This window comes from Ceratotherium simum, chromosome 24 (assembly GCF_057802395.1).
Source record: "Ceratotherium simum simum isolate JZ-2026a chromosome 24, ASM5780239v1, whole genome shotgun sequence".
Classification (NCBI taxonomy): Eukaryota; Metazoa; Chordata; class Mammalia; order Perissodactyla; family Rhinocerotidae; genus Ceratotherium; species Ceratotherium simum.
Window position 1 is genome coordinate 35,225,697 of NC_141923.1, and position 26,793 is coordinate 35,252,489.

Sequence of the window (26,793 nt, forward strand, 5' to 3'; positions counted from 1 at the left end):
CCTGCCTTTTGGATAATGTGGTACTAGGTAGACTAAACATTTACTTTGTTTTAATTTTTTTAAAAAGGAAAAACAACTATTTTAAGATATAGAAGGAAAAGACCTATTAAATAGCCATAAGGGCTATGTCGAACAGACATGGAGAAGGGAGGCTGGTGGGGAAAAACTAAATGGAAGGGACTGAAAGTTGATATTGACCAGAGGAAAAGTCCTGGAAGGGACGGTGATCAAATTGACAGGAAGGAGAAAGGGTGAGAACACTTAGGGACACTTAGGGGACCTAGAAGTACGCCAGCTCTTTGCTTCAGCCGTAGTTGCAGCCCATGCCTGAAAGAACCAGCTCTGAAGTTCTGCCTGTTTCTCTCTATAATTCAGATTCTGCAGATGCCCTGACCCCTGAGCACCTGAGCCAGTGTCAGAACCTGACACTCTACCAGAGCTTCTGTGCCATGAAGTATGCCATCTATGCCCTCTGTGTGAGCTCACACCAGCACTCCCAGTGCCAGGAATGCAAAGACAGTTCCTCTGAGGACCTGGCCTCAGCTGCGGAGCCAGCGAATGACTCTCTCTCCTCCCCAGGTACATCGCTTCCCTCTCATCCTTGGCAGAAGCTGGTAGCAACCTGTCCCAGTAAGTTCTTTGTGTGAGAGCCCTTTTCCACCAGGATCGGGAGTAGTGGCCTTGGTTGTGTTATGCCCAGGAATAATTTCATCCATTTATCAGCCTCCATGAATCAAAAGGACATGGAGAAAGCCAGTGATTTGCCTAAGTTCTAATGGAGTCTGATCACCTAGTACAGTGTTTTCCAAATGCTTTTTTTTGACTACAATCCACAATAAAAATAGCATTTCACATCTCACTCCAGTTTGCACCTAGGTATATAATTTGTGTGTTTATATATGTATGTGTATATGTGTATATAAGTGATATATAAAGCAAAATGTTTTAAGAAACTATACTTACCTTTCCAAAGGAGCACACCCTTGATTATGTTTCTGTTCTATTTCATTTTTTTAAGTCTAAGTCAATTTCACAGCCTACAGTGTGAAAGATACCAACCTAATGTCCTAACCTCTCGTTTTTAATAAACTTATAATTCCTTAACTTGCCTTCTGTGACTAGTGGTCAGTTCTCTCTCCCTTGTAGCTTTGGAATAGACCTTCACCTCTGAGCATGGTCATTTTTTGACCAGTGAGTATTTCTGAAGAGGTCCAGGTAGCCTGTGATCACCTTTAGTGTAACAATGAGTGAAAATAGAATTGAGGAGTATAGAGTCTCCATGCTGCCTTCATTCTAAGAGCTAAAATATGGAGTGCTTCTCAGAGATGAGGAATAATGTAATGTTAAGAAAACAAAAACAAAATAATGTGTTCAGTAAGCTGTCCTTTTAGTTAAAGTAGCACAATCTTTCTGCAAATCGTGAAAAGACATGGCCGAATAGTCTCTTATTCTTCTGACTATAACCACAATTCCCTTAGTCATTAAAAAAATAATTAGTTAAAGTTGTGAGAATGTTTGAGTCTGGCAAGTATTGTTTCTAATATTTGCATTTTCTCTCTTTTCTTCTCTTTCTCTGGCCTCTTCTCTTACGCATGCTTATTTAGGTGCTTCACATCTCTTCTCAACATACCTGGCCAGGTGTCAACAGTATCTGTGCAGTATTCCTGACTCTTTGTGCCTGGAACTTCTAGAAAACATCTTCTCATTGCTCCTTATCACCTCTGCCGATCTTCACCCAGAGCCTCACCTGCCTGAGGACTATGCTGAGGATGATGACTTTGAGGGGAAGGGCCCATTGGATTTGGAGTCCCCATCAGAGAGCCCTCAGCACATAGCACAGCGTGAGAGGAAGTCAGAACGGGGTTCCTTGGGAGTCCCCAGGAGCCTTGCTCATACCATTCCAAGCTGTCTGAAGACAGAGCCAAAAGATAGTTTCCCAGGGCCTCAAGGGCACAGCTTTTTGGACCTAAAGCACTTTACTAGTGGTATCAGTGGGTTCCTGGCTGATGAATTTGCAATAGGGGCCTTCCTCAGGCTTCTCCAGGAGCAACTGGATGAGCTCAGCAGCCGCAGCCTCCCTGAAAACCCAAAGCTGCTAGAAGCCCAGAGCTGCTCGGGAAGCAGAGATGGACTGCAGAGCCGCCTGCACCGGTTTTCCAAAGTTCTCTCTGAGGCCCAGTGGAGATACAAGGTGGTAACAAGCAACCAGTGCTCAGGTGAGAGGAGATAGCAGAACTGGTGGGTCCAGAATGTGGGGAGGGAGAAAAAGCCCAGGAATATGGGAGAGCGAGGAGTGCATGGGAGTCACACCATAACTCAGGGCGTATCACCATAGCAACCAGTGTCACACCCATGTCTCAGAGCCCAGTGCAAATCTTCCCCTACCTGTTACCCCAGGAGGTGGGTCAAATCAAAATTGATCACTCTCTCGTATGACCCGCTGGGTTTGCTGTTTCAGAGGAGCAGCCGTCCCGAAGATACCGGCCTGTTGCCACACGGCACCCCAGTCTCCGCCGGGTTCGTCGGACAAGAAGAAACCAGGCAGGTAATCTGAAGAGCTCTCCCCATGCCTCGTTCCCATGCACCAGGCAAGTGGGATATGGCCACTTGTCTAATATTCTTTAAAATAAAGTACATGGTCCAAACAGACAAACAAAAGTGATCTAAGATCATGCTAGTCCCACTCCCCCAAGGTAACCGTTGTTAATAGTTTCCTTCCAGAAATTTTCCATGCAATCCAAGTATATATGATTTTATATATAGAGGTGCATCATACTGTATATACTATATATATTGAGAACTGTAACTTTCTTTTTTTACTTATATCCTTTTATACATACAGTTGTAGCATACTGTATATTGAAGACTTACTATTTTAAAGGCTACTTAGTATTCCATTGTCATATGTATCCTTTTGTGGACATTTAAATTGTTTCCAGTTTTTTACTATTATAAATAATGCTATAGTAAATAGCCTTGTTCATACGTCTGTGCATACTCGTGTGAGTATATCTATAGGATAAGTCCTTAGCAGTAAAATAGAATTTCAAAAGTATGTAGATATAAAATATAGATATTACCAAATTGCCTAAAAAAAACAGTAGACCAATCTACATTCCCACCAACTGTATATGAGTACCTATTTGCACATACATTCTTCAAAAGCAAATAGTATCAGATTTTTAAAAAATCTTTGCCAACGTGATTAATACAGTAATAGTATATCATTGTTTTAATGTTAACTTTTAGTTTAAGACTGAATGTCTTTTCGTATATTTATTGGCCACATATTTTTCTGTGAGCTGCCTATTCATGTCTAAGGTCTGTATTTTCTGTTGAGTTTGTCTTTTTTGTTGAATTGTAAGAAGCTCTTTATACATTAAGGAAAATATTCTGTCTTTATGTGCTACAATTTTTTCCCCATTTTGTCATTTGACTTTGGTTGTGAGTTCTTCTAAAGGAGTTTAATACAGGAGCATTAAATTTTTAGATAATCAAATTTCCATTATGGCTTTTGGTGTCGTTTTTAAATAATTACCAGGGAATTCCTAAGATTTTCTTATGTATCTTGAGGGAGGTGAATGAGGCATAAACCAGGACCTTGCCTTCAAAGAATTTATGATTTGCCTGTGTAGACAGTATACATGAAAAACTTAAACTGCTCTGAGGCACTGCCTGGAAACAGAAGAAATCTCTGAGAAGGAGAGATCAGCATACCCGACAAAAGTCAGGGAAACAGTTTTATGGAAGAGTTGACTCTTGAACCAAGCTCAGAAGAATGAGTAAGCTGTAGCTAAGTGGCAATGAGAAAAGTGAGCATACTGGGCAGGGGGGAGGATACCGTGAGAGAGACCTGGAGAACTTCAAGGCTGAGTTGCGAAGGCCCTTAAGCTGCTGAGTTCATTGGTTTGAGTCAAAAAGCACATTTGCATCCACTTGACCCATCGAGCCCGAGAGTGCACAATCCATCCTCTCTTCTACGGCTGTCTGTTCCTTTCCACACAGTGAGCCAAGGAGACTCCCTTGCATGGGGCCAGTATTGCCCTTGAATGACCAGACTAAGGAATAATGAGCCTCCATCGCAAGCCCTAGCACTTCAGGGAGTGGATGTTGAGAAGCTTTTCCTCTGGGGCTTTAAATATCATGGTCTTTGGCAGACCAGGTCTTATACTTCAGTTCCCCATCTTTTCAAGGATGGGGACACGTTTTTCTATGTCAGAAAATTTTGTGACCCTCCTTTGCACCCCAGTTCTTCCTGGTCATAATAATTGTGCTTTAATTTCTTCAGAATATTGACAGTACTTAGTGAGCAGATGGCGGTCACTGACCCCTAGAAGTAACTTGAAAGCTCCTGGGGCTCTGAGACCCAGAGGTTGGAAATCACTGGTATAAGCTACTACCCAGATGAGCACTGGGGCCATACTAAGCACACCCCTCACCTTTGGTCTGTAGGAACTTCAGTTTTGCTGTTGAAGGAGCAGCAGATGTAGCAGTACCCATTGTCATCTCACTAACTACCCAGATCTTGGCCTTCAAACCAACTTCTCACTTTATACACTATGAGGCATTGATGGTTGATTTTCTCTCTTCTTCTTAATACCTCTAGATGGCCGAGACAGAGCTTCCAATCCATCCCTGGAAAGTACAAATAGTGACGTGAGCACAAGTACTTCAGGTATGGGGGTCCCAACCAGTTGCCAACTTCAAGCAGTTTTGCCCTGATAGAGAGCTGCCGTACACCATAGTGTAAAAACCCGGACTGAGCCGTTCATGCTTGTGTTCAGGAAGGTTGGTTCGGCAGCCGACCAGAGAGATTTCAGTGGGGAAAAGGGAAAGGGCTGTGTCACTGTCAGTTGAGTTGCCCATCAGCAGAGAGAAACAGGTGAATACCCAAGGAAGGTAGTTGGTACAAAAGTCTTGTATTCAAAGATGATAGCATAGGTTTCCCTTCATTTGAGGAAAAATCAAGACCCATTTACAGACATTTTAGGGAAGGACTTTGAGGAGATAGGAGTTTGGTGGGAAGTGACAGCAGTATAGTTTTTTCTCAATTTCTATTGCTTTCTTGGCCACCCCACATTCTTGTGTCCCAACAGAGGGAAGTCTGAGCACTGTGTCTGGGAGGAATGAGCCAGATGGCCGGTTACAGCCCCAACCTCAAAGTTCACTTATCCCCATGATGTTCTCCCCACCTGAGTCACTGCTGGCATCCTGCATCCTCCGGGGGAACTTTGCAGAAGCCCATCAGGTGAGGAGAGTACCTGTGCAGCGGGTGTTAGGAGTCTTGGTCATACCTTGTCATGGTAAAGAATGCTAAGTCAGCCCCAGCTGGCTGGAGCCCACTGGGCCTCGGGTAAAGCTAGATGCGTGTGCAAGCAGAGCCACTTGGGAGCTGTTGAGGGGCCACATCGAGCTGGAGGAGCAGGAGGGAGTTTCAATGTATCAAGCCCCGTCTTCAGCATTGTGGATTTCAAGACCCAGCCTGGAGGATATTTAAGCTATTGAATCATCTGTTTGTTTTCTTAACATAAACAGTGTTTTAACAAGATAAAATATTCAGCCACAATCCCACCACTTCAAAACATTGAAATATTTTTGTTTCTCTCCTTGTACTTCTCTGAACACGTACGTGTTTTTATATAGTTATAAGTCATGATGCAGACAGTTTCGTGTGTGTGTGAGAAAGATTAGCCCAGAGCTAACATCTGTTGCCAATCCTCTTCTTTCTGCTGAGGAAGATTGGCCCTGAGCTAACATCTGCGCCCATCTCCTCTATTTTATGTGGGACGCCGCCACAGCATGACTTGACAAGTGATGCGTAGGTCCACACCTGGGATCCGAAGCTGCCAGCCCCGGGTCACTGAAGCAGAGTGCACGAACTTAACCACTATGCCACCGGGCCAGCCCCGCAGACAATTTTTAATAATAAATAGAATGCCAGTTCAATATATAAGACGTATATGGAGCTAGCAAACTAGAATGTTCACGTTGTGTAGGGAAAAGTGCATTGAGTAGAAATCAGAGAGACTCTTACCCTCTCTGAGCTTTGATGTCCTCATTTGAAAATTGGAGTTAAATATAATACCTGATTGACCTACCTCATGGGAATGTTAAAAGGATTATGTACAAGCTGTGAGAAATACAAGAATCCTCTTCTATTGCTTAAATTTAATAGCATAAAAGCCTACTATTCTAATTTTTTAGAACTCTCTAGGTATATTTATGACACTTGTGTTGGTCAGAATTTTCCTTTCATGTGAGTTCAGTTATTGAGGAATAAATCAAGGAGAAATCTAGGTGATGGGATAATCTTTGCTTAACTTCCTCTGGTCATTTTAGATACCATACTTTAATGATAGTGATAATTCTGACCCTCTGGGGAGGATAGGACCCTCGCCAGCCTTTTTTACACCCAAATCCAGAAGAGGTCAGCTGTGAACTGCCTGATGCTTGACCCCAAAGTGTCTTCACTTTCTCTTCCTTTCCTGGGGCTTTGATGTTTTCTTTTCTTTTTTTTTTTTTTTTTAATAAAAGCTTTATTTTATAAACGTGGCTACAGAATAAGTTGTGTGTATTATATGAAAATACCAAAAAAATTAACAAGAAAATAAAATTACTTTTAATCCTATTGTCCAGAACAACCAATATTAAAGATGAAGTATATTTTTTGCCAATATTTTTCCAAGATATATATGACTTTTATATAGTTGAGATTATTTTGAATCTAAAACTTTATATGTGCCTTTTTTACATTATAGTATAAGCATTTGCCTTGTAACTGATTTTAGTGACTTTACAATAATCTGATCAAGTAGCTGCATTTGACCATTCACCTGTTAATAATCAACATTTAGATTATTTTCAACCTTGTAATAGTTGTAATAAATAGTGGCAAGATTATCACCTTTAGGCGTTAAGCCTTTTGAATCATTTCCTTACGGTTCTCATAAAAATTACTGAGTCAAAGAATATAAACATTTTTATAGCTTTATAGATTTGCCAAATTGCTTTTCAAAAAAGGTTGTGACAGTTCATTTTACCACCAACCCCTGAGGGTTTATTTTTATGCTTTGTCATTGTGCTAGATGCAAAATGATGTTAATCTTGGATTACTGGTGAGGGAAAACATTTTTCTTATGTGAATTACTCGTATGCATTGTCTTTGTGAAATTGCCCACATCTTCTGCCTACTTTCTGCTGGGGCTTTGGTGGCGCTCCTGCTGGCTTCTATGGGTTATTCCTGTATTCGATCTTCTCTTCTAATTTTCAGTGCTCTTCCACCCTACAAAGCAGGTGTCTGGGGGCCATGGTCTAATGCTCAGCAAGATCTCTTATCTCTAGACATCCCTCAACTCAGTAGGCCCGCCACAACCCATACGCCTTCCTCTCCTGTGACAGGTGGTGTTCACGTTCAACCTCAAATCCTCGCCCAGCTCAGGGGAACTGATGTTTGTGGAGCGCTACCAGGAGGTGATCCAGGAACTGGCCCGAGTAGAGCACAAGATTGAAAACCAGAACTCAGATGGGGGTAGCAGCACCATTCGAAGAACAGGCAGTGGCCGCTCAACTCTACAGGCCATTGGCAGCGCTGCGGCTGCAGGTCAGGCTTCCCTGTTGCCACCGTAGGTGGTGAGGTAGCTGGGGGGGGAGGGCATCAGGGGAAAAGCCACCCAAATCGTAGGCTCGTCATGAAGGTGAGCAGAAATCCAGAGCAGGACACTTGCCTGGAAGAACAGCTATCCTGACATTCAGAATCAGTTTCTAGTTGTGCCCAACTTCCCTGACCACAGTGGTCATATATCTGCTTACCTGAGCTACTCCATTAAGCTTGTCCTGTGTGACTTAAACTGAAGAGTGTGAATGCTCTTTCTACCATGTGTATTGATGGCCACTATCTTGGGCTTTTGGAAATGATTTGGAGTTTATTTCTTTCACATGTAATTATTCAGGGATAAAGCATATTCTTTTACTTTTCTGTAAAGTGAAGATGTTGTGCAGACACCTATGGCCTGGGATTCACAGGTCTCAATGCACAACCTCGGTTACACTACAAAAAAGCTCAACCTCTCGCTACTTCTTGACAGTGAGATCTTGTCCCACATTTTCACATCGGTTACTGGTCTGGGCTCTATACATCAAGTATCCTCACACGTTGCTCCTTCTGTATTCTCCCAGGTATATTTCTGTAGCTATTCCAAAGAATACATGTACATCCTTTTTGTTTTTAATATAAATGGGCTTTTACAACAAGTACTGTTTTATACCTTGCTTTTTTAGCAATGTATTTTAGAGATCTTTTCCGATTAGCACACACAGATCCACCTCATTCTTTCCCTACCTACTTTTAGATCCTGTTTGGAAGAAGCCCTCATCAGCTCAACCATTATGAGTTTCTCTTGTCCTTCCTTTCCATACCGTTGGGGCTGTAATGGTGCTACTAATCTGCATGGACGATATCCTGTGCAGAAGGACCTCAAACATTTTTAAATAACTACTTTTCATAATAATAAGTGGTAGTTAGAATGCTTTTAACCTCTTGCTTTTTACTCCACTGCTGGGTGTCCAGGGATGGTATTTTACTCCATCTCTGACGTGACCGACAAGCTGCTCAGCACCTCTGGGGACCCCATCCCCACGCTCCAGGAGGACTTTTGGATAAGCAGTGCCCTGACAGAGCCCACCGCTCCCCTGAGAGAGGTCCTGGAGGACCTCAGTCCCCCCGCCATGGCTGCATTTGACCTAGCTTGCTCGCAGTGCCAGCTCTGGAAAACCTGCAAGCAGCTCTTGGAAACTGCTGAGCGACGTCTGAACAGCAGCCTTGAGAGCCGGGGTGAGTAGGCTGCTTTAGCTTCAGCCCTTAATTCTCACAGGAGGAGCTGGGTTCTGAAATACTCAATAAATTGTGCAAGAAGAAAGGCCTTACTAGGGCAGGAGGGACAGGGAGAAAGGATTATTAGTTAGTTTCCTCATGTCCAATCTGATGGCATAAATACAGTCTGTTGAGAGTCTTGCCTTCTTAATAGATATAGCAGTCAACAAGCATTTGAGGAAATTCTTTTCTGGTTTATTGATAAATTCAAGGGGGAAATGTATATTCAAAAGTGGTATAAATGGAATTTGTACCTTTAGACTGCCTGCCCTCTCCTGAGTGAACCCCACTTAACCTAAAACCTGGGACAGTCTCAAGTTTGTAAACTAGGTTAAGGGAAAATTTAGGGGATCACAGTTGGAGGGACAATTGTACCTTGAGGTTAATAATATGCCAGAATGTGTATATGGAATTCTTGGAGGAATGAAGGTAGAGGAATGTGAAGAATTAGGCAAAGTTCCACTCCCCACCCGTCCTTGATACACATACCAGACGTTGGAAGGACTGACCAGTGAGGGAGAAAGAAGCGTGTTCTTTCTCAGTAATATGGAGGGAGGAATAGTGACTAGGTTATGATACGAATGGCCACCTCTAGGTTCTGTGATTCGCTAGGAGAACTCACAGGACTAGGGATATAGTCATACTCATGGCTAAGGTTTATTTCAGCAAAAGTCTAAAAGCAAAATCAGCAAAGGGCAAAGGCTCACGGGGTGAAGTCTGGAGGAAACCAGGCATGAGCTTCTGCAAGTCCTCTCCCAGTGGAGTCACACAGGATGGGCTTAATTCCTCCAGCAATGAATCGTGACAAGTGTCAAGTGTTGTCTACAGGGACATTCATTAGAGACCCAATGTTCGAGGTTTTTATTGGGGGCTGGTGGCAAAGGCACCCTCTGCCCAGCACGAACAAAAATTCCAGACTCTTGGAAGGCAGGTATTCAGCATAAACCACATTTTACAAACAGTTTAGGCATAGTGTACCACTCTGATCATTTAGGGAAAGTTTTATATCAGTGTAGGAAACCATTGACCAGTCAAGTTTGCAGACACCAGCCAAGGGCCAATCTTGCAAGCAGGCGTTTCTAAGGATAGCAGTCTCAGGCCTGCTATGTTAACTCATTTCCGCACACCCCTCCAAGTCACTTCTGAGCTGTTGATATAAAAGTCCTTTAATGTTCACATAGTCCTTCTCAGAAAGTATACTGTGGCATACACAATGCTGTTTTTATCAATTTCCCTCCCGCTCATCTAGTACTTACATTCTAAAATGAATGGAGATATTATCCAAGCTGTTAATAGCTGAAATGGTTTCATGTCAATCAATTAGGAATTAATTTAGTACCTACTGTGTTTCCAGATTATCCCAAGTATATGGGGGTATAGGAGGGATATAAGGAATAATCTCTGTCCATAGAGTTGTTTAAAATGTAGTCAGGGTGTCCAGATACCACTCAAAGCAATTAGAGAAGACAGATAGGATCCCAGCTCAAGTTCTCGGCTGAGAGCAGTACCGAGGCAAATCCACAAGAAGTGCCTTAGTGGCTTGGGACAGCAGTTCCATAGGAGTGCCAGAAATTCTGGGTCTGCTGCTGTTGACAGCTGAGGCATCTTGCCAGAGGTAGCCCTCGAACCTCAGGCATGGAATAAGCGAGGTATGCTGGTTTTCACCCAAAATGGCACGGCCTTTATTTTCTCCTTACTATTGGAGAAGATAAAACTTTACAATTGACTAGAGGACTGAGATCACTCTGAAAGTACCTTATTTTTTCTGCATTCCTTCTTCCTTCATCTGTTCCCAGGTCGACGGCTAGACCATGTACTCCTCAATGCTGATGGCATTCGAGGTTTTCCGGTTGTTCTTCAGCAAATAAGTAAGATTCTCAATTATTCACTTATGTCAACTGGACAAACTAAATCAGGTGAGTTGCTTTTCTCCCTTTTTTTTTTCTCGTGGACTCGGAACACTAGGTCAGCATCAGACTTCACTTTTTCTTTCTCATTTACTTTCCATAGAGAGTGTAGAAGAAAAAGGAGGAGGTTTTCCACGGTGCAGTGTTGCTGAGCTTCTCCAGATGTGCTGGCCCAGCCTAACTGAGGACTGTGTTGCCAGCCACACCGCCCTCTCCCAGCAGCTGGATCAGGTCCTTCAGTCGCTGAGAGAAGCACTGGAGCGGCCAGGTGTGGACCCAACTGCTTGGGAGCAGTTGAGGGCTCAACGGGGGAGAGGAAACAGCTGAGAGCGAAGGAGCCCTTTGGAGCAGAGGCTTAAGACTCCTGAACTGGGCTCTACCAGCCCTCTAGTTAGCCGGGCATGTTTCATAACTAATTCCACCTGTTTCCTCGCCTCTCAAGTGACGGGATGCTTAACACTCCATTACCTGATACATTTTTCTCATTCTTGATGAGAAATGCACCTAGAAGGTACTCAGTAAATATTGATCAACCCATCCCCAAAAGATTGCTATGCTCTTCGTAAATCCATTCCACCCCAGAGACATTGGGGTGAAAACAGAACTATCCACCCTGATTTCTCCAGACTCAAATCTCTACCTGGCTGAGAATCACTTGTACAGAAGACCAACTTGTGATTTTATAGCTGCCTTGTAAATGTAACACCCAGGCTATAGGATGCCCCATGTGGAGTGTACAGAAGCCCAGTTCACATATGGTGTTTGAAATTGACCCAAAGCTGGATGCACAGACTAAACCCTGCATCCCTTCTCCTTTCCTAACTCCTCTCAGAGCCCAGGAGTACTCCGCTCTCTTCCCTAGTGGAGCAGGTGGCCCAGAAAGCTCTGGAGGCAGAGGCCCACCCTGTGCATATCCAGACTCAGCTCCTCCAGAAGAACCTGGGCAGGCAGGCCCCAACAGGCAGCAGGCAGACTGACTACCTGGGCACCTTCTTCAGCTACTGCAGCACCCTGGCTGTGGTTCTTCTTCAGAGCTTGAGCTCTGAGCCTGGTAAGTAGCAAGAAAGAGGAAATAAGAGTCATGACTGGCCTGCAAGTGTTTAGGGCAAGGAAGAAGGTGCTCAATTAAGAGGTTCTAGGGGGGCCGGCCCCGTGGCGTAGTGGTTAAGTGCGCGCGCTCTGCTGTTGGCGGCCCGGGTTCGGATCCCAGGCGCGCACCGACGCACTGCTTGTCAGGCCATGCTGTGGTGACGTCCCACATAAAGTGGAGGAAGATCGGCATGGATATTAGCTCAGGGCCAGTCTTCCTCAGCAAAAAAAAAAAAAAAAAAAAGGATTGGCATGGATGTTAGCTCAGGGCTGATCTTCCTCACAAAAGCAAAATGAAAACAAAAACAAAGAGGTTCTAGGTCCAGCAGTAGCCATGGACACAGATTTACAAGGTCCTCTCATTCATCTCTGTGTTTTATTCATCTTTGTCTCCCCAATGCTTAGTACAATTGTACAGCACATGGGAGTACTCAATGAATTTTGATGGCATTGATGATTCAGAAATACCTCTCTCAGACCACTGTGGATATGAGGACACAGCAGAGGAATCAAGTCTCTGATATGAGTGCCAGATTCTTACTTGAGTCCACAGAGCGAGTACTGCATGCACTTCAGTCATGTTGAAGAGAGCAGGATGAGCTCTTTGTGGCCAGACCTGCCCACTGAAGTTTGTGTGTGGTTGGAAGTCTTTAGAGCAGTGGTAAAGCATAAACTTGTGGTCAGGGTCATGTTGAGAATACCCATTACCTGGAAAATATCAACAGGAGGACTTTCAATGTAGTCTTCGTTTTGACACTGTAGTACTTTTTTATTGATTCTGGAAAACAGGGCTCTGAACTGTGTCAGTCAGTGGTGCAAACAAAGGTCACTTTCTTTACCTTTGCAGATCACGTGGAGGTCAAGGTAGGAAATCCCTTTGTTCTCCTGCAACAGAGCTCTTCCCAACTGGTGTCACACCTCCTACTTGAGCGACAAGTTCCCCCAGACAGGTAAGAGCCACCCCGTGGGAGTCAAGCATGGGCCTCCCTAATTGTTTCATCAAGGAAACCAAGGGCTCAGTGGGGTTGTGCTTGGGTTCAGTGCAGAGAGTGGGAATTTCTTCCAGATTTTTCCCTTAATTTGCATTTAATGTTATACAGCTATGTTAAAATTCAGTGTGCTTAATTTCTTTCTCTTTTGCCACCTCTAACATTTATGTTACAAATATAAAATTAAGTGGTGAATCTTCACTTATGAATAGGCAAAAATCTGAAAATTTGGTAACACATTAGTTGGTTAGGCTATGGGATTCTCATAGATTGCTAATGGGATATAAATTGGTACAGGCCCTGTGGGAAGGCAGTTTGTCCGTACCTACTAAAATTAGAAATTCATATACTCTTTGGCCTAGCAATCCACATTGGGGAATTTATCCTACACCTTTGTTATACAGTCATGCGCCTACATAACGTTTCAGTCAATGATGGACCACATATACGACAGTGGTCCCACAAGATTAGTACCAAAAGCCTAGGTGTGTGGTAGGCTATACCATCTAGGCTTGTGAAAGTACACTCTATGTTGTTCGCACAACAACAAAATCACCTACCAATGCATTTCCTAGAACATATCCCCGTCATTAAGCAACACATGATTGTACACGTTTAAAATGATGTGTGTATAGTCATTTTATTATAGCCTTATATGTAATATCAACAGATCAGAAAAATCCATTGTCTGCTAATAGGAGACTAGTTAACTTATGTTCATCTACATAATAGAATACTATGTAGCTGTGAAAAAGAATGAGGAGCCTCTCTGTAAAGGGATATGGACAGATCTCCATATCCCTTTGTTATCCATGTCCTGTTGTTAAGTGAAAAAGCAAAGGGCAGAGCAGTGTGCCTAATAGGCTACCTTTGGGTAAAAAATAAGAGAGAGAAACGGTTAAAGAGCCTGCATTTACATTTGCTTGTGTGAGTATAAAGAAATTCTGAGATTGGGTGATGGTGGTGTGTATGCACTCAGGCCTTGCATGCCCTCTGCTTCTCTCTCTCCAGGCTGGCAGCCCTTCTGGCCCGAGAGGGTCTCAGCCTGAGTGTGCCACAGGTCATCGTCAACTGCTGCTGTGAGCCCCTTGCCCTTTGCTCTTCCCGGCAAAGCCAGCAGACATCATCCCTTCTGACCCACCTGGGCACGCTGGCCCAGCTGCACACCTCCCACTGCCTGGAGGACCTCCCACTTTCTACCCTGAGTTCCCCAAAGCCAGCTGAGATTCCCGCATTCGAGAGAGAGCCCTGCTCCTCCCGAAGGGAGTCATCACCTCCAGCCCTTACCTCCTCTGCCTTGGCCTTCCTTAAGTCCCGCTCAAAGCTGCTGGCTACAGTGGCCTGTCTGGGGGTTTCCTGGGGGGCAAAAGTCACCAAGCCCAGCTTGTCATGGAAGGAGCTTCGTGGCCGCAGGGAGGTGCCTCTGACTGCAGAGCAAGTAGCCCAGGAGTGTGAGCGCCTGCTAGAACAGTTCCCTATGCTTGAGGCCTCCCTCATGGGTGCCTGGGAGCCCTTACGAGGGTCCTCTGAGCAGAGGCAGAGTCTGGCAGCAAGTCTCTGTGGCCAGGCCAGTCTCTCTACTGTTCTTCTGGGCCTGCATTCTCCTACTGCCCTGGATGTGCTCACTGAGGCCTTCGAGGAAGCCCTGGTGGCCAGAGATTGGCCCCGGGCCCTTCAGCTCACTGAGGTGTATGGGCGAGACGCGGACGACTTGAGCGGCATACGGGATGCAGTCCTGAGCTGTGCTGCAGCTTGTGGTGAGCAGAAAGCTCTGCCTCCCCTTCACCAGTGGTAATAATATTTAGCATTCACTGAGTGTATCATTGTATTTGATCTCATGAGAACTCTAGAGAAAGGTGCCACCATAATCTCATAATACTGAGAGATGACCGAGGCTCAGAGGATCAGAAGCTTACCCAGGATATAAGTGGTGGGGTAGAGCTTAGAATATAAGTTTAGAACAGGCACTCGTAACCAACATTCTCAACCCTGCATGTCAGAATCGTTGGAAATTTCTATAAACTACAAGCATCTGAGCCCCAGCCCCAGAAGCCCAGGGTGGAGGTCAGGCAAGTGTTTACTTTAAAACAGAGGTCAGCAAACTTTTTCTATGAAGAGCTTTGTAAGCCAAACAGTCTCAGTTGCAACACTCAACTCTGCCATTATAGCATGAAAGCAACCATACACGATACATACATAAATGAGCCTGGCCATATTCTAATAAAACTTTATTTATAAAACCAGACAGTCGGCCTGTATGACAACCCCTACTTTGAAAGCTCTGTAGGAGATTTTCATGTGTAACCAGAGTTGAGAGCCAATGACCTACAAGACTCCACTAGGGGGAGCAAGAGTCAGGTGTGCTGTCCCTGTAGGAGGCTTGGCTGCCTCTGGAAAGGAGAAAATCACCCCTTGGGAAAGGGGAGAAATCCACTGATTGGCTGTGCTGTCTTAATTGCTTGGCGTGTTTTTCAGCTCTGTGAAATGGGTTTGGGAGAAAGAGAGCTACTAAATAAAAATGGCCAAAGATATCAAGGGAGTGAAACTAGTTTCAAGTAGTTTGAAACTACTTTCAACTTTCAAGTAGTTATGTATGACACAGGGTGGAAATGGCAGGGAAAGCTAAAAGTTCCACTGACAGTTGAGTCTGAAAGAGCGCTGTATGTGCAGCATGCCAGAACATGGAGAGCTTCATCTGTGCTTCTGTCTTCCTCCATCCCTTCCTTCTTCTTCTTCCCTTTTCTCTTCTCTCCCTCTCTCCCTTCTGAAAGTCTCATGGCTATGATCAAGTTTGCAAAAAGAGAAACATAGGGATATAGCATTTCTCCTTGTCATATGATGGTTCCAAGTATAAAACTAGTTCAGGTCAGATGGATCTTAAGGATCCTCCAAGTTCCTGCTTTATGAAATTGAACAAAGCCCCTCTCTTAAGAAGTAACCTGGATCTTGAGCTCTTCCAGGGCCAGGCTTGCTGTCTCTAGGCATCTTGTTGTCTTGTAGACAAAGAAGGTTGGTGGTACCTGTTTCCTGTGAAGGATGCATCTCTGAGAAGTCGACTGACCCTACAGTTTGTGAACAAATGGCCACTGGAGTCATGCCTGGAGATCCTGGCCTACTGTGTTTCAGACACAGCTGTCCAAGACGGACTAAAGTGTGAGCTACAGAGAAAGCTGGCAGAACTGCGGGTGTATCAGAAGGTATGGGCCCTGGGATCAGGAGAAAGGAAATAGGCTTCTCACCCTATTACCAACTCCAGCCTATTCTCATATGATGGTAGATTTTAAGAAACAGAAAATCTAGGCCTGGCTTTTGCTTTGCATCTGGCTTCTGCTCTTACGTGAATAGCGAGGAGGCCTCCTATCTGGTTCCTGTTTTATTTACTCCTATAATTTTCAATATATGTGCATCAAACATGGATAAAAATAATAACAAAATTAACGTTGAAATGATGCTTTACAGTCCACAAAGCCTCTTTCACGTGTATATTTGAGCTTTGTGTATGTTTTTTGTCTGTAATGTCTTTTTTAATAAATTGTTTTAAATTTCAGCTAAATTTCAAAAGCCATTTTAAAAGGATGCATGAAGGTGACAGTTTCAAAAGTGAAAGATTCTTGTGGGATACGTGTTATCTTCAAGAGGCTCAGGGAGACAGATTTAGGTGGTATAGCTACATGACAGAGTATAAAATATATGCTCATTTTTCCATGTGTACTTGGAACTGGACAGAGTGCAGAGCCCCACCAGGGCAGGTGAAAATGGCAGGTGGAAAAGATTTTCTTTCCACTGCCTCAGCAGTTTTCCTGCAAAGCTAAAATGCTGCCTGAAAGGTGATCCCACAGAGCATTCAAGCCAGAAGAATATCTTGGGTAGAGTTTTGAGATGAAGGAGCATGGGACAAGTGACCCCGGAAGACTGAACAAGCTGTGAAGCACAGAAGCCTCTGAGAATTGTCCTCACCAATGAAAGGCCCCAATCCTGGCCTCCCTGCTCTGGCTCTGCTCCCTGATTATACTTCTAGATAGGGTCACTCACCTCTCCAGTGTTTGCACCATTTGCTCTAATTCCTCCTCTCTCCTGGCAAATTCTGACAGCCTGACTTTGGGACAGAGATCTAGGGATGGCCCATCCCTGGAAGCTCCAGTGACTTGTTCATGGAGGGAGAAGCTGCAGTGAGGTTTGATAGCTTCCTGTCTTTCCTTAGATTCTAGGTCTGCAGGCAACCCCCGTATGGTGTGACTGGCAGACCCTGAGGAACTGTTGTGTTGAGGACCCATCAACTGTCATGAACATGATTCTAGAAGCAAAGGTACCATTTTCCTGGGTGGTATTCCCCTTCTTCCTCTTTTCAGAGTTGCAACTCCTTAGCTGGTTGTGTAGACCCCATTCCATGTATCAGTGTCCACATTTTTTTATAATTACATCACATTCTTTTTTCTTGTAAAATTTGCCAACAGAGAAGTATAGAGAATAATACAATAGACTCTTTAGTTCTATCACCTTTATGTTCATACATGAGATTTTCTACACTGTATACACTAGGCGCAGAGTGCACACTCAGCAGTGGGGTTGCTGTGTCATCAGGCATGAGCATCCTCACCCTTACTAAGATATTACCAAATCACTCCTCAGGTCGGTTGCCCACTTATACTGCCACGCACAGTTCCTGTTGCTCCATATCCTTTCCAACTTTTGGTATTGTCCAACTTTTCACCTTTTGCCAATAGGGTGGTATCTCATCATTGTTTTAATTCATATTTCCTTGATTTCTAATGACCTTGAATATCTTTTCATGTATTTATTAGACATTTGAGTGCTAAATGGAATTTTATTTACCTTTTAAGGAGCTGATATACCATGGTTCAAAATGTAGAAATACTCATTCAGATGTTCATTCATCCAGGAAACCTTTATTGACTGCCTATTTGCCACTGTGCTAGATGGTGGTGAAATGAAGATAATTAAGCTTAGTCCTTGCTCTTGCGCAGCTCACATTTTGGGAAGGGGGGGCTATGTGACACATATCCTTTGGTGATTGCGATATATCAAGTGACAGAAGTAAGCCCAGATTGTGGTGGGAGCACAGGCAGGGCACTAACATAGCCTGAGAAACAAGGAAGCATCCTGAACAAGGCGGCCCCAGACAGAGTTGTGAGGAGGGCATTCCAGACACCACCGTATTAGGATACTTGGACAAAGCCCTGGGAATTCCATTATCTGAAACTTTAGTCCAGAGTTTACAAATTGGGGGGCAGCTAGCAAGGAGGCACGTGGATGGAATCCAACCCTCAACATGTTTGGCCCATGCGGTATTGGTCTGCAGAATTTTTATTTGTTTCATACTGATTTCATTGCCAACATTTTAAAGTAGGAAATATTTTTAATTAAAAAAATTTTTTTGAATGTTTTAAAGTCTGGCAACACTGGGCCTGCACATCCATATGACAACAGTCTGAGCTGAGTAGGCACTGTCTCCTTTGGATGGTCTTCTCAGTCTTCCCCACTTCTGTATCTCCCTAGGGCTAACACCAAGTGTCAGTCACTGTATGTTGTCTGTTTTTCTTTTTTATAGTAAAGCTAAGATGAAAATGATACCATTAACAGTCAGCCTACTTCGATCATTTTCATAACTTACCTTGTCACTCTAGTCTTTTGAGTTTATGATCCCACCGTAATCCCACAGTGAAGTCGCCATCAGCACTTACGCAGCTCTCCTTGGGCTTTAGCAGGCTCAAGACTGCTGAGAAAAACCAGGCAAAAGCTAGATGAGGGACAAGGCCATTAATTTAAAGGGATTGAATGTGTGTGTTTCCTTCCAGGAGTATGGGCTGTGTGAGGAGTGGGGCTGCCTATACCCCATTCCAAGAGAACATTTAATCAGCTTACATCAAAAACATCTTCTACACCTTCTAGAAAAAGGAGATCATGAAAAGGCTCTGCAAGTAAGCCTCCAACTCTTCTCATTTTTCTTTCGGGGAGGGACAAGAAGGTTAGTCAAGTCAGACAGCTCTGTTCATGCTGAATCCTGTGCAAAGCATTTGCAGTATCAGATCTGCCCCTTCGTGTCCCATCTTGAGCAGAAGGTGCCCAGCCCTGCATTAGGTGCCAGATGGGCAGCTGGGTCCAGGATTCCTGCTGAACTCTGGTCCTGTCAAAGCATTGTTTGTGAAGCTACAGGGATGGTGAAAAATGAGTGTGGAGAGGGGTTAATTCAAAATGAATAAACCTAAGTGCTTCTTTCTCAAACCGAACAAGGCTGGACTAAGTGTTCCTCTATAGGCCTACCTTTACTTCTACGCTTCTCCTGCAACAGCTCCTGCAGAGAATTCCTGACCCCACCATGTGCCTTGAGGTCACAGAGCAGTCCCTCGACCAGCACCCTAGCTTGGCCACCTCTCATTTCTTGGCCAACTACCTCACCACCCACTTCTATGGAGAACTGACTGCCATCCGACACCGTGAAATCCAGGCACTGTACATGGGATCCAAGGTAAGGAGGAAAAGAACGTGATGGGACAGCGTGCCTGCAGGAGAGTCTGCTGGCCCAGCTCCCACTGCAGAACTTTGCCCTTTCAACGGCTCTTCTTCTAGGCACCTGTCATCCTTAGCCTGTGCTGTATAAAATCTTTACCCTAGCAGCCCACCATATCCTAGTTGAGTTCGTTAGGACTTGTCATTCTCTTACTGCCCTGCCTCCAAAGTGAATTTTACCTGGTCCTCTTAAGTTCTCTTTATGCTTTCTCTGGCGTCTGCTATATCAGTGCTTCTCAATTCTGACCATGTATTAGAATCACCTGGACTTTTTAAAAATACCAGTAGGTGACCTCCACCCCAGGTGAATTAAAATTGAATCTCTTGGGACAGGGCCTAGCTACCTTCCAAAGGGATTCTGATGTGAGGATGTAAAATTACTGCTTGATAAACTAGTCTGTGCTAAAGGAAAAGGGTTAATTGCCTAGGTAGTAAGGTAATAAATCTTTACCTTTGGCACGTAACCTTGGAGACAATAATAGAAGACTTTATAAGCTAGAAAAAGTAATCTAGTGAAGGAGGGTTTGGGGAGAATTGGGCCCTCTGACACTCTTCTAATGATTCTGATTGGCAGTCTTATATACCGCCCCATGAATATAGAACTTGCCACATAAATAGAATGAGTACTGGGAGAGCCATGAATATGACCACTGGTCCACGTGCTAAGAGTTCAACTAAATAAAATGTTCCTAAGGGAGATACACCTTTTTTTTTTTTTTCTGATGCACTGTACCTAAATGGGGGAATCCTTGAAAAGTGGCAATGAGCAGAGCCAGTGAACATATTTCAAGCCTAGTGGTAACCTCTGGAAAGAGTCTAGAGTTGTTGTTTACCTGCAGGACACTAGAGGTGCCAGGTTTAGGCAATCCGCTGCTAAAATCTTATCGTATACTGCTCATTCTAATAAAGCCTCAAGTGGACAGAATGGTGGCTTTAAGGATCAGGCAGAGCTCAGCCATGCCTGGAGGGTCTACACCAGGGGTCAGCAGACTACCACCTGTGGGCCAAATCCAGCCCTCAGCCTGCTTTTGTAAATCAAGTTTTATTGGAACACAAGCATGTGCATTCATTTACATACTGCCTATGGCTGTTTCCTCACTCAGCTGGCCGAGTGGAGTACTTGTGGTGAAGCTACTTGGGGTACTTCTTGATTGCCACCTGGAGGATTTAGATGGGAGTCCAGCCTGTTTCCTAAAAGACTACTAGCCAGTTTCAATACTTGGCCATGTGCCTTTGGTCTCTGACACCCTTCCTTCTTCCCAGTAGGAATCTCAGCTTTCTTCTGAAATTTGGGTACTATTTTCTTTACTCTATGGATCTACTCCACAAACAGGTTCTGCTGACCCTGCCTGAGCAGCACCGGGCCAGCTATTCCCACTTGTCCTCTAACCCCCTGCTCATGCTGGAGCAGCTTCTCATGAACATGAAAGTGGATTGGGCCACTGTGGCTGTGCAGACTCTGCACCAGCTGCTGGCCGGGCAGGAGATTGGCTTCACCATGGACGAGGTTGACTCGCTGCTTTCCAGATACGCAGGGAAAGCCCTGGACTTCCCGTACCCTCTGAGGGAAAAACGATCAGGTAACTGCCAACATCCTCGATGGGGGTTCCACATGGAGGAAGAAATACCATACTACATCCTTAGTTTTTTTATCAGCCCTGAGCTAACATCCATGCCAATCCTCCTCTTTTTTTTTTGCTGAGGAAGACCGGCCCTGAGCTAGGGTCTATTGCCAATCCTCCTCCTTTTTTTCCCTTTTTCTCCCCAAAGCCCCAGTAGATAGTTGTATGTCATAGTTGCACATCCTTCTAGGTGCTGTATGTGGGACGCAGCCTCAGCATGGCCGGACAAGCGGTGCGTCAGTGCGCGCCCGGGATCCGAACCCAGGCCGCCAGTAGCGGAGTGCGCGCACTTAACCATCAAGCCATGGAGCCGGCCCCTACATCCTTAGTTTTAATTTCTCCTCTTTTATTGTTTTGAGCTGATCGAGAGTGACACCAGAGGAGAGAGAGCTCTTTATTATATTGGAGAGATCTTTGTCTTGGAGGAAGCAACCGGCTAGAATTAAAGGATAATAGATAACCACCACTCGCATAAGAACATAAAGGTTTGGGAAACAAAACATGCTGAAGGTGGTCTCTGTCTGGCCTTAGTGCAGTGGGCTCTTAAGTGCCATCGTTGTGTATTGAGGGTGTGCTGTATTCCCAGGGTCACGTCAGATATCACTACTATGTGAGCTGACTCAGCCTCTCCTAGAAAGAAGAAGATGAAATAAATGTGGGCTGATGTTCCCAGCCAGCTTTTTTTTCTTATTCCCTACCCTCCAGGACCATCATTTAAATGTCTTCCACTTCCCTCTGGCATTTTTTAGGTTTATTTTGTAAAATCCTAGCATCTACTTCATTACCTCATGCGCCCAAACATAGTTTGTTTTTGAGGAGTTTAAGAAGTACGCTCGCTATTTTCTTAGAAGTGCCTCTACCCTTCTTTTGAAACCTCGTAGAATCATGGGATGACAGTCAGCGAAGCCAGCAGGGCTTTGAACTAAGTGCCTAGCACAGGGAGTAAAGATGTTTATGGTAGAACGACATTTCGTCAGCGTTTTCCCTCTCTGCAGATTCTGTGATTCACCTCCAAGAAGTTGTCAGTCAGGCTTCAGACCTCGAGAGCTTGTCTAGATCACCATCAGCAGAGTTCCTTTCTGCTGCTACTCCTGGTAAGAACAGGTTCTGAGAGTTACCCATTTTTTAGTTCAACCTTACCTTGTTCTGACTTTCTGATTCTTTTGTCTCTTTTTTCATTTCCAGTTACAACATTCTTATTAATTATTTTTCTGGGTTCATTCCAGCTTTGTAAATCCCAAATAATCCAACACACAATCAAATCTCGTTATTTGCAGTCATGTATCTATAAAGTCCCCACAAACAGTGAATTAACGAATCCTGAACCATTACTCCTAGGGAAAATATTTACATAGATGTATATATATATATCTCTCTCTCACATAGATTATAATCCTAAATTGAAAACAATTCATCCTAGTAGATTCTGTTTTCTTTATTTTACAAAAGAGAAAAAGAGGTTCACAAGTGGTCAAGTTGCTTGCCTGAGGCGACCCCACTAATGAGTGCCTGTTGAGTGTTTGGGATTCCAGCCCTATCCAGCCAGCCCCAGAGTCAGAGCTTCTGGCACCACACTGTCCCCTACCGTCCCCATCCTCTGGTCCTCTCTGCATGGAGCTGAAATAAGAAAGCACAGTGCCCCCTTGTTCAACCTCAGATGAGAACCTGAATGTCGGGTGCCTCAAATTATTTGCCACTCTGCACATGCCTTGAAAAGCACTGCAAATAGTGATTTTTGGGGTGACACATTTTAGCAAGTAGGCAAATTCACAAATACAGAATCTGCTAATAAGGAAGATCGACTGTATTTAGTGCTTGTGTTCATTCTGCCCCTATGCTGCAGTTAGTTAGTTATGTCTGTCACCCACACAGGGTGCGAGCTCCTTGAAGGCCTCAGCCATGTCTTGGGTGTCCCTTCTCACCACAGCTCCTGTCCCACAGTCTCTGGCCCCTCGCACAATGGCCTGCACTCAGGAGAAGCTCAGCAGGTGTTTGGTTTGCCAGCGGTCAGGGGAGTAGGATCCTGGGAGAGATCTATAGCCTCTCCTCTTCTGGGTGCTGTGAGGAGTCGCTGTATTTTTCAGTTTTCATTTTCTGTGACCTGCCAACATTGCTCTGCTAGGTGGCAAGAAATCTCCTTAGATACCCTAACGCAAAGACTGGCATTTCGTGGCCCTACTTGGAGAAGTGGCCATGCTTCAGGATAACCAGCGGACCTGAGGGAAAGGCTCAGACAGACGGGTGTATGAGCAGCTTCACTCGTCTGTGAGGCAGCTGAGCAGCTTTGGTTTACTTCTTGGTTTTTTTTAGCTTTTTATTTTGGAAAATATCCAGTATGCAAAAGTAGACAGAAAAGTGTAATGAAGTCTCACATACCCATTACTCAGCTACTGTAATTATCATCTCTTGATGACCATTCTTGTTTCATCTATACCCTGTCCTTCTACTGGATTAGTTTGAAGCCAATCCTAGATATCATATCATTTCGTTTATAAATGTATCAGTATATATCTCTAAAAGGTAAGGACATTTATAAAACAAAACCATAACATAATTATCAGACCTAAAAACAAATTAACAATTCTTTGTTATTATCAGCTATCCAGTCAGTATTCAAATTTCGCCAGTTGTCTCATAAAGATATTTTTAGAATTGGTTTTTCTAGAATCAAGATCCAAATAATGTCCACACATGGCATTTGGCTAAAATACCTCTTAAATCACTTTTAATCAATAGGCTCCTCTACGTCTTTTTTATTTTTGGAGGGAACTAGGTCATTTGTCCTGGAGAGCTTCCCACATGCTGGATTTTGCTGATTGCCGCCCTGCGGCAATCTAAGTCTCCATCTGCTGTATTTCCAGTACACTGGTAGATTGATCTAGAAGCTTGATTTGATTCAGGCTTAGTATTTTTTGGTAGGTATATTTGATAGGGGGTTGTGTGCCTTCCGTCAGGAGATGCACAATGTCCAGTTGTCTGTCTTTTTGTGATGCAGTCAGTCACTGATGACCATCAACTGGATCTGTTATTCCAGGAGTTTGTAAAATGGTGAAATTTTAATTCTCTACTTCCTTCATTTATTAGCTGGACTATTCATCACCTTTTACTCTGACTTCTGGCTCTGACTCCCAGGTGTCTCCATTGTACATTCTCCCAGTCCAAGGGAGAGGAGCCTCCCGCAGAGTCAGCCCCCACTGGAGTTTGTGCCCCCAGCAACACCCCCTGCCAGGCACCAGTGGGTACCAGATGAGAGCGAGAGCATCTGCATGGTCTGCTGCAGGGAGCACTTCACCATGGTAAGCAGCGTCAGTCTCCAGCTCTACCTGCAGAAGAAATTAAAGGAAAACTCTGGTTCATGAGCCTGAGTTTATGGTCACCTCCTGTCCCCAAGAGGATATTGGTATTTTCAGAAGAACTACAAATCTAAGACTTTGGGCTTGTCTTTGACCTGACCAGAATGTATTTTCCGGATTTGGACGGGTGATAGACACCCTCAGGTAGCCTTAAATCCTAAAATCTTTGCCATTCTTATAAAATAACTAAAAAGAGGCTGAGTACTATAGCAGGAGGAATCACCAAACATCAGGAGATCTTGTTTTAGCTCCCCTGTTGTTCAGAATAAGACAGGTGACCTGGTAATAGTCATATGTGCTGGCTCTGGAGACAGAGGACCTGGGTTCTAATCCCAGCTCTGCCTCTTACTAGCTAGGTGACTGTTAACTTTTTCAGTCTCTGATGCTCACTTGTAAACTATGGGTGATATATTATTTGGCTCATGGAGCTGTAAGGACTAACTATGATAACAAATGTTACCACACTTAACATAGTACCTGTGTTAACATAGTACCAGTACTGTCATATTAGCTCAGTGCTGATGAAAACAATGATGATGTCATTTCTCTGTGTCTGTTTGCTCCTTATTTATAAAAGAGGTGTAATATGTCTGTTAACCTCTTATAATGAAATGAGATAGCACTTGTAAAAGCACTTTGGAAAAAGGACACTTTTTCATCATCGTCAGTACCATGTAGAAATGTGACTCGCATTGGCTGAGAAGGTCACTTCTTCCCCAGTACTTTTTGCTGGGTCTTTACATGTTGCCTCCACCAACAGGTAGAACTTGTCAGGAGCTATTACCAAATTGTCCTTGACTTGGGCAGTTCTTTGCTCGTTGACTGAGAAATATCTTTAAATGTCAGCTTCTTGAAGGCAAGGACTGGTGTGTTCTTTCTCAGTAGAGGCCCAAGCACCTGGTGTTCTTAATAAGTCACAGGTGGCTGATACCAAGGATGAATGGGTTGATAGGTACACTCACAGGTCCTGCAATCTCACCTTCTCTTCCTCCCTCTTCCTTCTCTTCCCGACGGCACTCCTCAGTTTAACAGGCGTCATCACTGTCGCCGCTGTGGACGGCTAGTGTGCAGTTCCTGCTCCACTAAGAAAATGGTGGTGGAAGGCTGCAGAGAGAACCCTACTCGCGTGTGTGACCAGTGCTATAGTTACTACAACAAAGAGTGAGTGTCCTGCAGCAGGGCTGCTACTATTATTGACCACTGCACCCTCCTCCAGGTCCTTACACTCCTAGGGGTCTCATTGTGGAGAGTTTCTCAAATCTGGAACAATTGCAAAAAGTTTTAATTTAACATTCACACTGAAATGCTATGAACTCTACAGTGAAATGTTTGCCCTTGGTCAGAGAAACTTCCTCTGACCAAGTACAGATGAAGGAAGCAGAGTTCAAGGCTCTTACATGATATTGTCTCTGAGATGAGGACACTTGGCTCTTCAGCCCGTGCCCTGACTCAGGCCACTGATCTTAGTTCACCAACAACCTCACCTGTTTCCCAGCCACTCTTGGCTTCAGTTGGTCTCAGCTGGACTCAAAGGGACGTGTTCATACCTGTTGAATTTTGGGCACCTCTTGCATTAGCCCTAATCTAACTAGTCATCCTGGCTTGTCATCCACAATTAGAAGAGCCCCCCCACTTCCTACACACTTCAGCTGGTGACAGATTTCAGAAACTGCTCATACCTCTAGCAAGTCAGATCAAGACTGTGTTTGCTGGCTCAGTGTTGCTCAATTTTTTCCACTACTTCTAGCACCAAAGGAGAGTGAAACAGACTCCTAGAGCATCTGGGAATATGAGCCAAAGCAACTATCCAAAAGCAACATTACTTTGAATTCTTCGTGTTTTACTTACAGACTTAAGTAGAGTTTACATTCTGTTCAGTAGCTCCATAGTATGTTTGTGTTTGTTTTCATATGAACTTTTTTTGTCATTGTTTACCATGATGATTACTGATCTCGTAGGAAGGAATATGTGCCATGCTTATACTACAGTTTCTGTGACCCTGGCTTACCACTGCCTCCTTTGGGATGGAGTTCAGGGGAATTACCCACATGCCATACTGCTGAGATTTGAAATGAGCAGTTAGTGTTGATGGGGATTCTTTCATTCAGCAATCACTCGGCAGTAATCACTTTGCCCTCAAGGAGCCCCATCTTAGTGGAGAGACAGCCAAAAAACAGAGCACAAAGCCATTGGATAAGTACAGTGGTGGAGACACACACAGCTTAGCCTAGTGGGCAGGAGGGTTTCTAAGAGGTGGCACCTGGTCTGAGCCTTACAGGATAAGAAGTCAGTAGGAAAAGAAGCCAAAACAGAGCGTGCCCAGAAGTGGGAGTAACAACTTCAAAGGTAGGGACAGGAGAAAATGTGGGTCATTTGAGGAAGTGTAAATAGGCAGGTGATGGGTTAAGGTTCTGGCCAACGTACCTTGGACTTAGA

General features: G+C 44.3%; 1 protein-coding gene across 1 annotated transcript in view; it reads left to right on the forward strand.

The window, feature by feature from the left end:
- Positions 1-26,793, forward strand: part of ZFYVE26 (zinc finger FYVE-type containing 26) — a 59,681-nt gene that overhangs the window by 13,811 nt on the left and 19,077 nt on the right. Inside the window, exons 10-29 of the mRNA XM_004426272.3 lie at positions 376-579; positions 1,605-2,216; positions 2,459-2,545; positions 4,607-4,675; positions 5,097-5,248; positions 7,399-7,600; positions 8,567-8,830; positions 10,666-10,785; positions 10,880-11,044; positions 11,609-11,827; positions 12,713-12,815; positions 13,866-14,611; positions 15,855-16,051; positions 17,056-17,160; positions 18,671-18,793; positions 19,165-19,341; positions 20,716-20,962; positions 22,000-22,098; positions 24,137-24,300; positions 25,382-25,518. Of these exons, the coding sequence (XP_004426329.1) occupies positions 376-579; positions 1,605-2,216; positions 2,459-2,545; positions 4,607-4,675; positions 5,097-5,248; positions 7,399-7,600; positions 8,567-8,830; positions 10,666-10,785; positions 10,880-11,044; positions 11,609-11,827; positions 12,713-12,815; positions 13,866-14,611; positions 15,855-16,051; positions 17,056-17,160; positions 18,671-18,793; positions 19,165-19,341; positions 20,716-20,962; positions 22,000-22,098; positions 24,137-24,300; positions 25,382-25,518 (4,192 nt within the window). The remainder of the gene's footprint in view (positions 1-375; positions 580-1,604; positions 2,217-2,458; positions 2,546-4,606; positions 4,676-5,096; positions 5,249-7,398; positions 7,601-8,566; positions 8,831-10,665; positions 10,786-10,879; positions 11,045-11,608; positions 11,828-12,712; positions 12,816-13,865; positions 14,612-15,854; positions 16,052-17,055; positions 17,161-18,670; positions 18,794-19,164; positions 19,342-20,715; positions 20,963-21,999; positions 22,099-24,136; positions 24,301-25,381; positions 25,519-26,793) is intronic.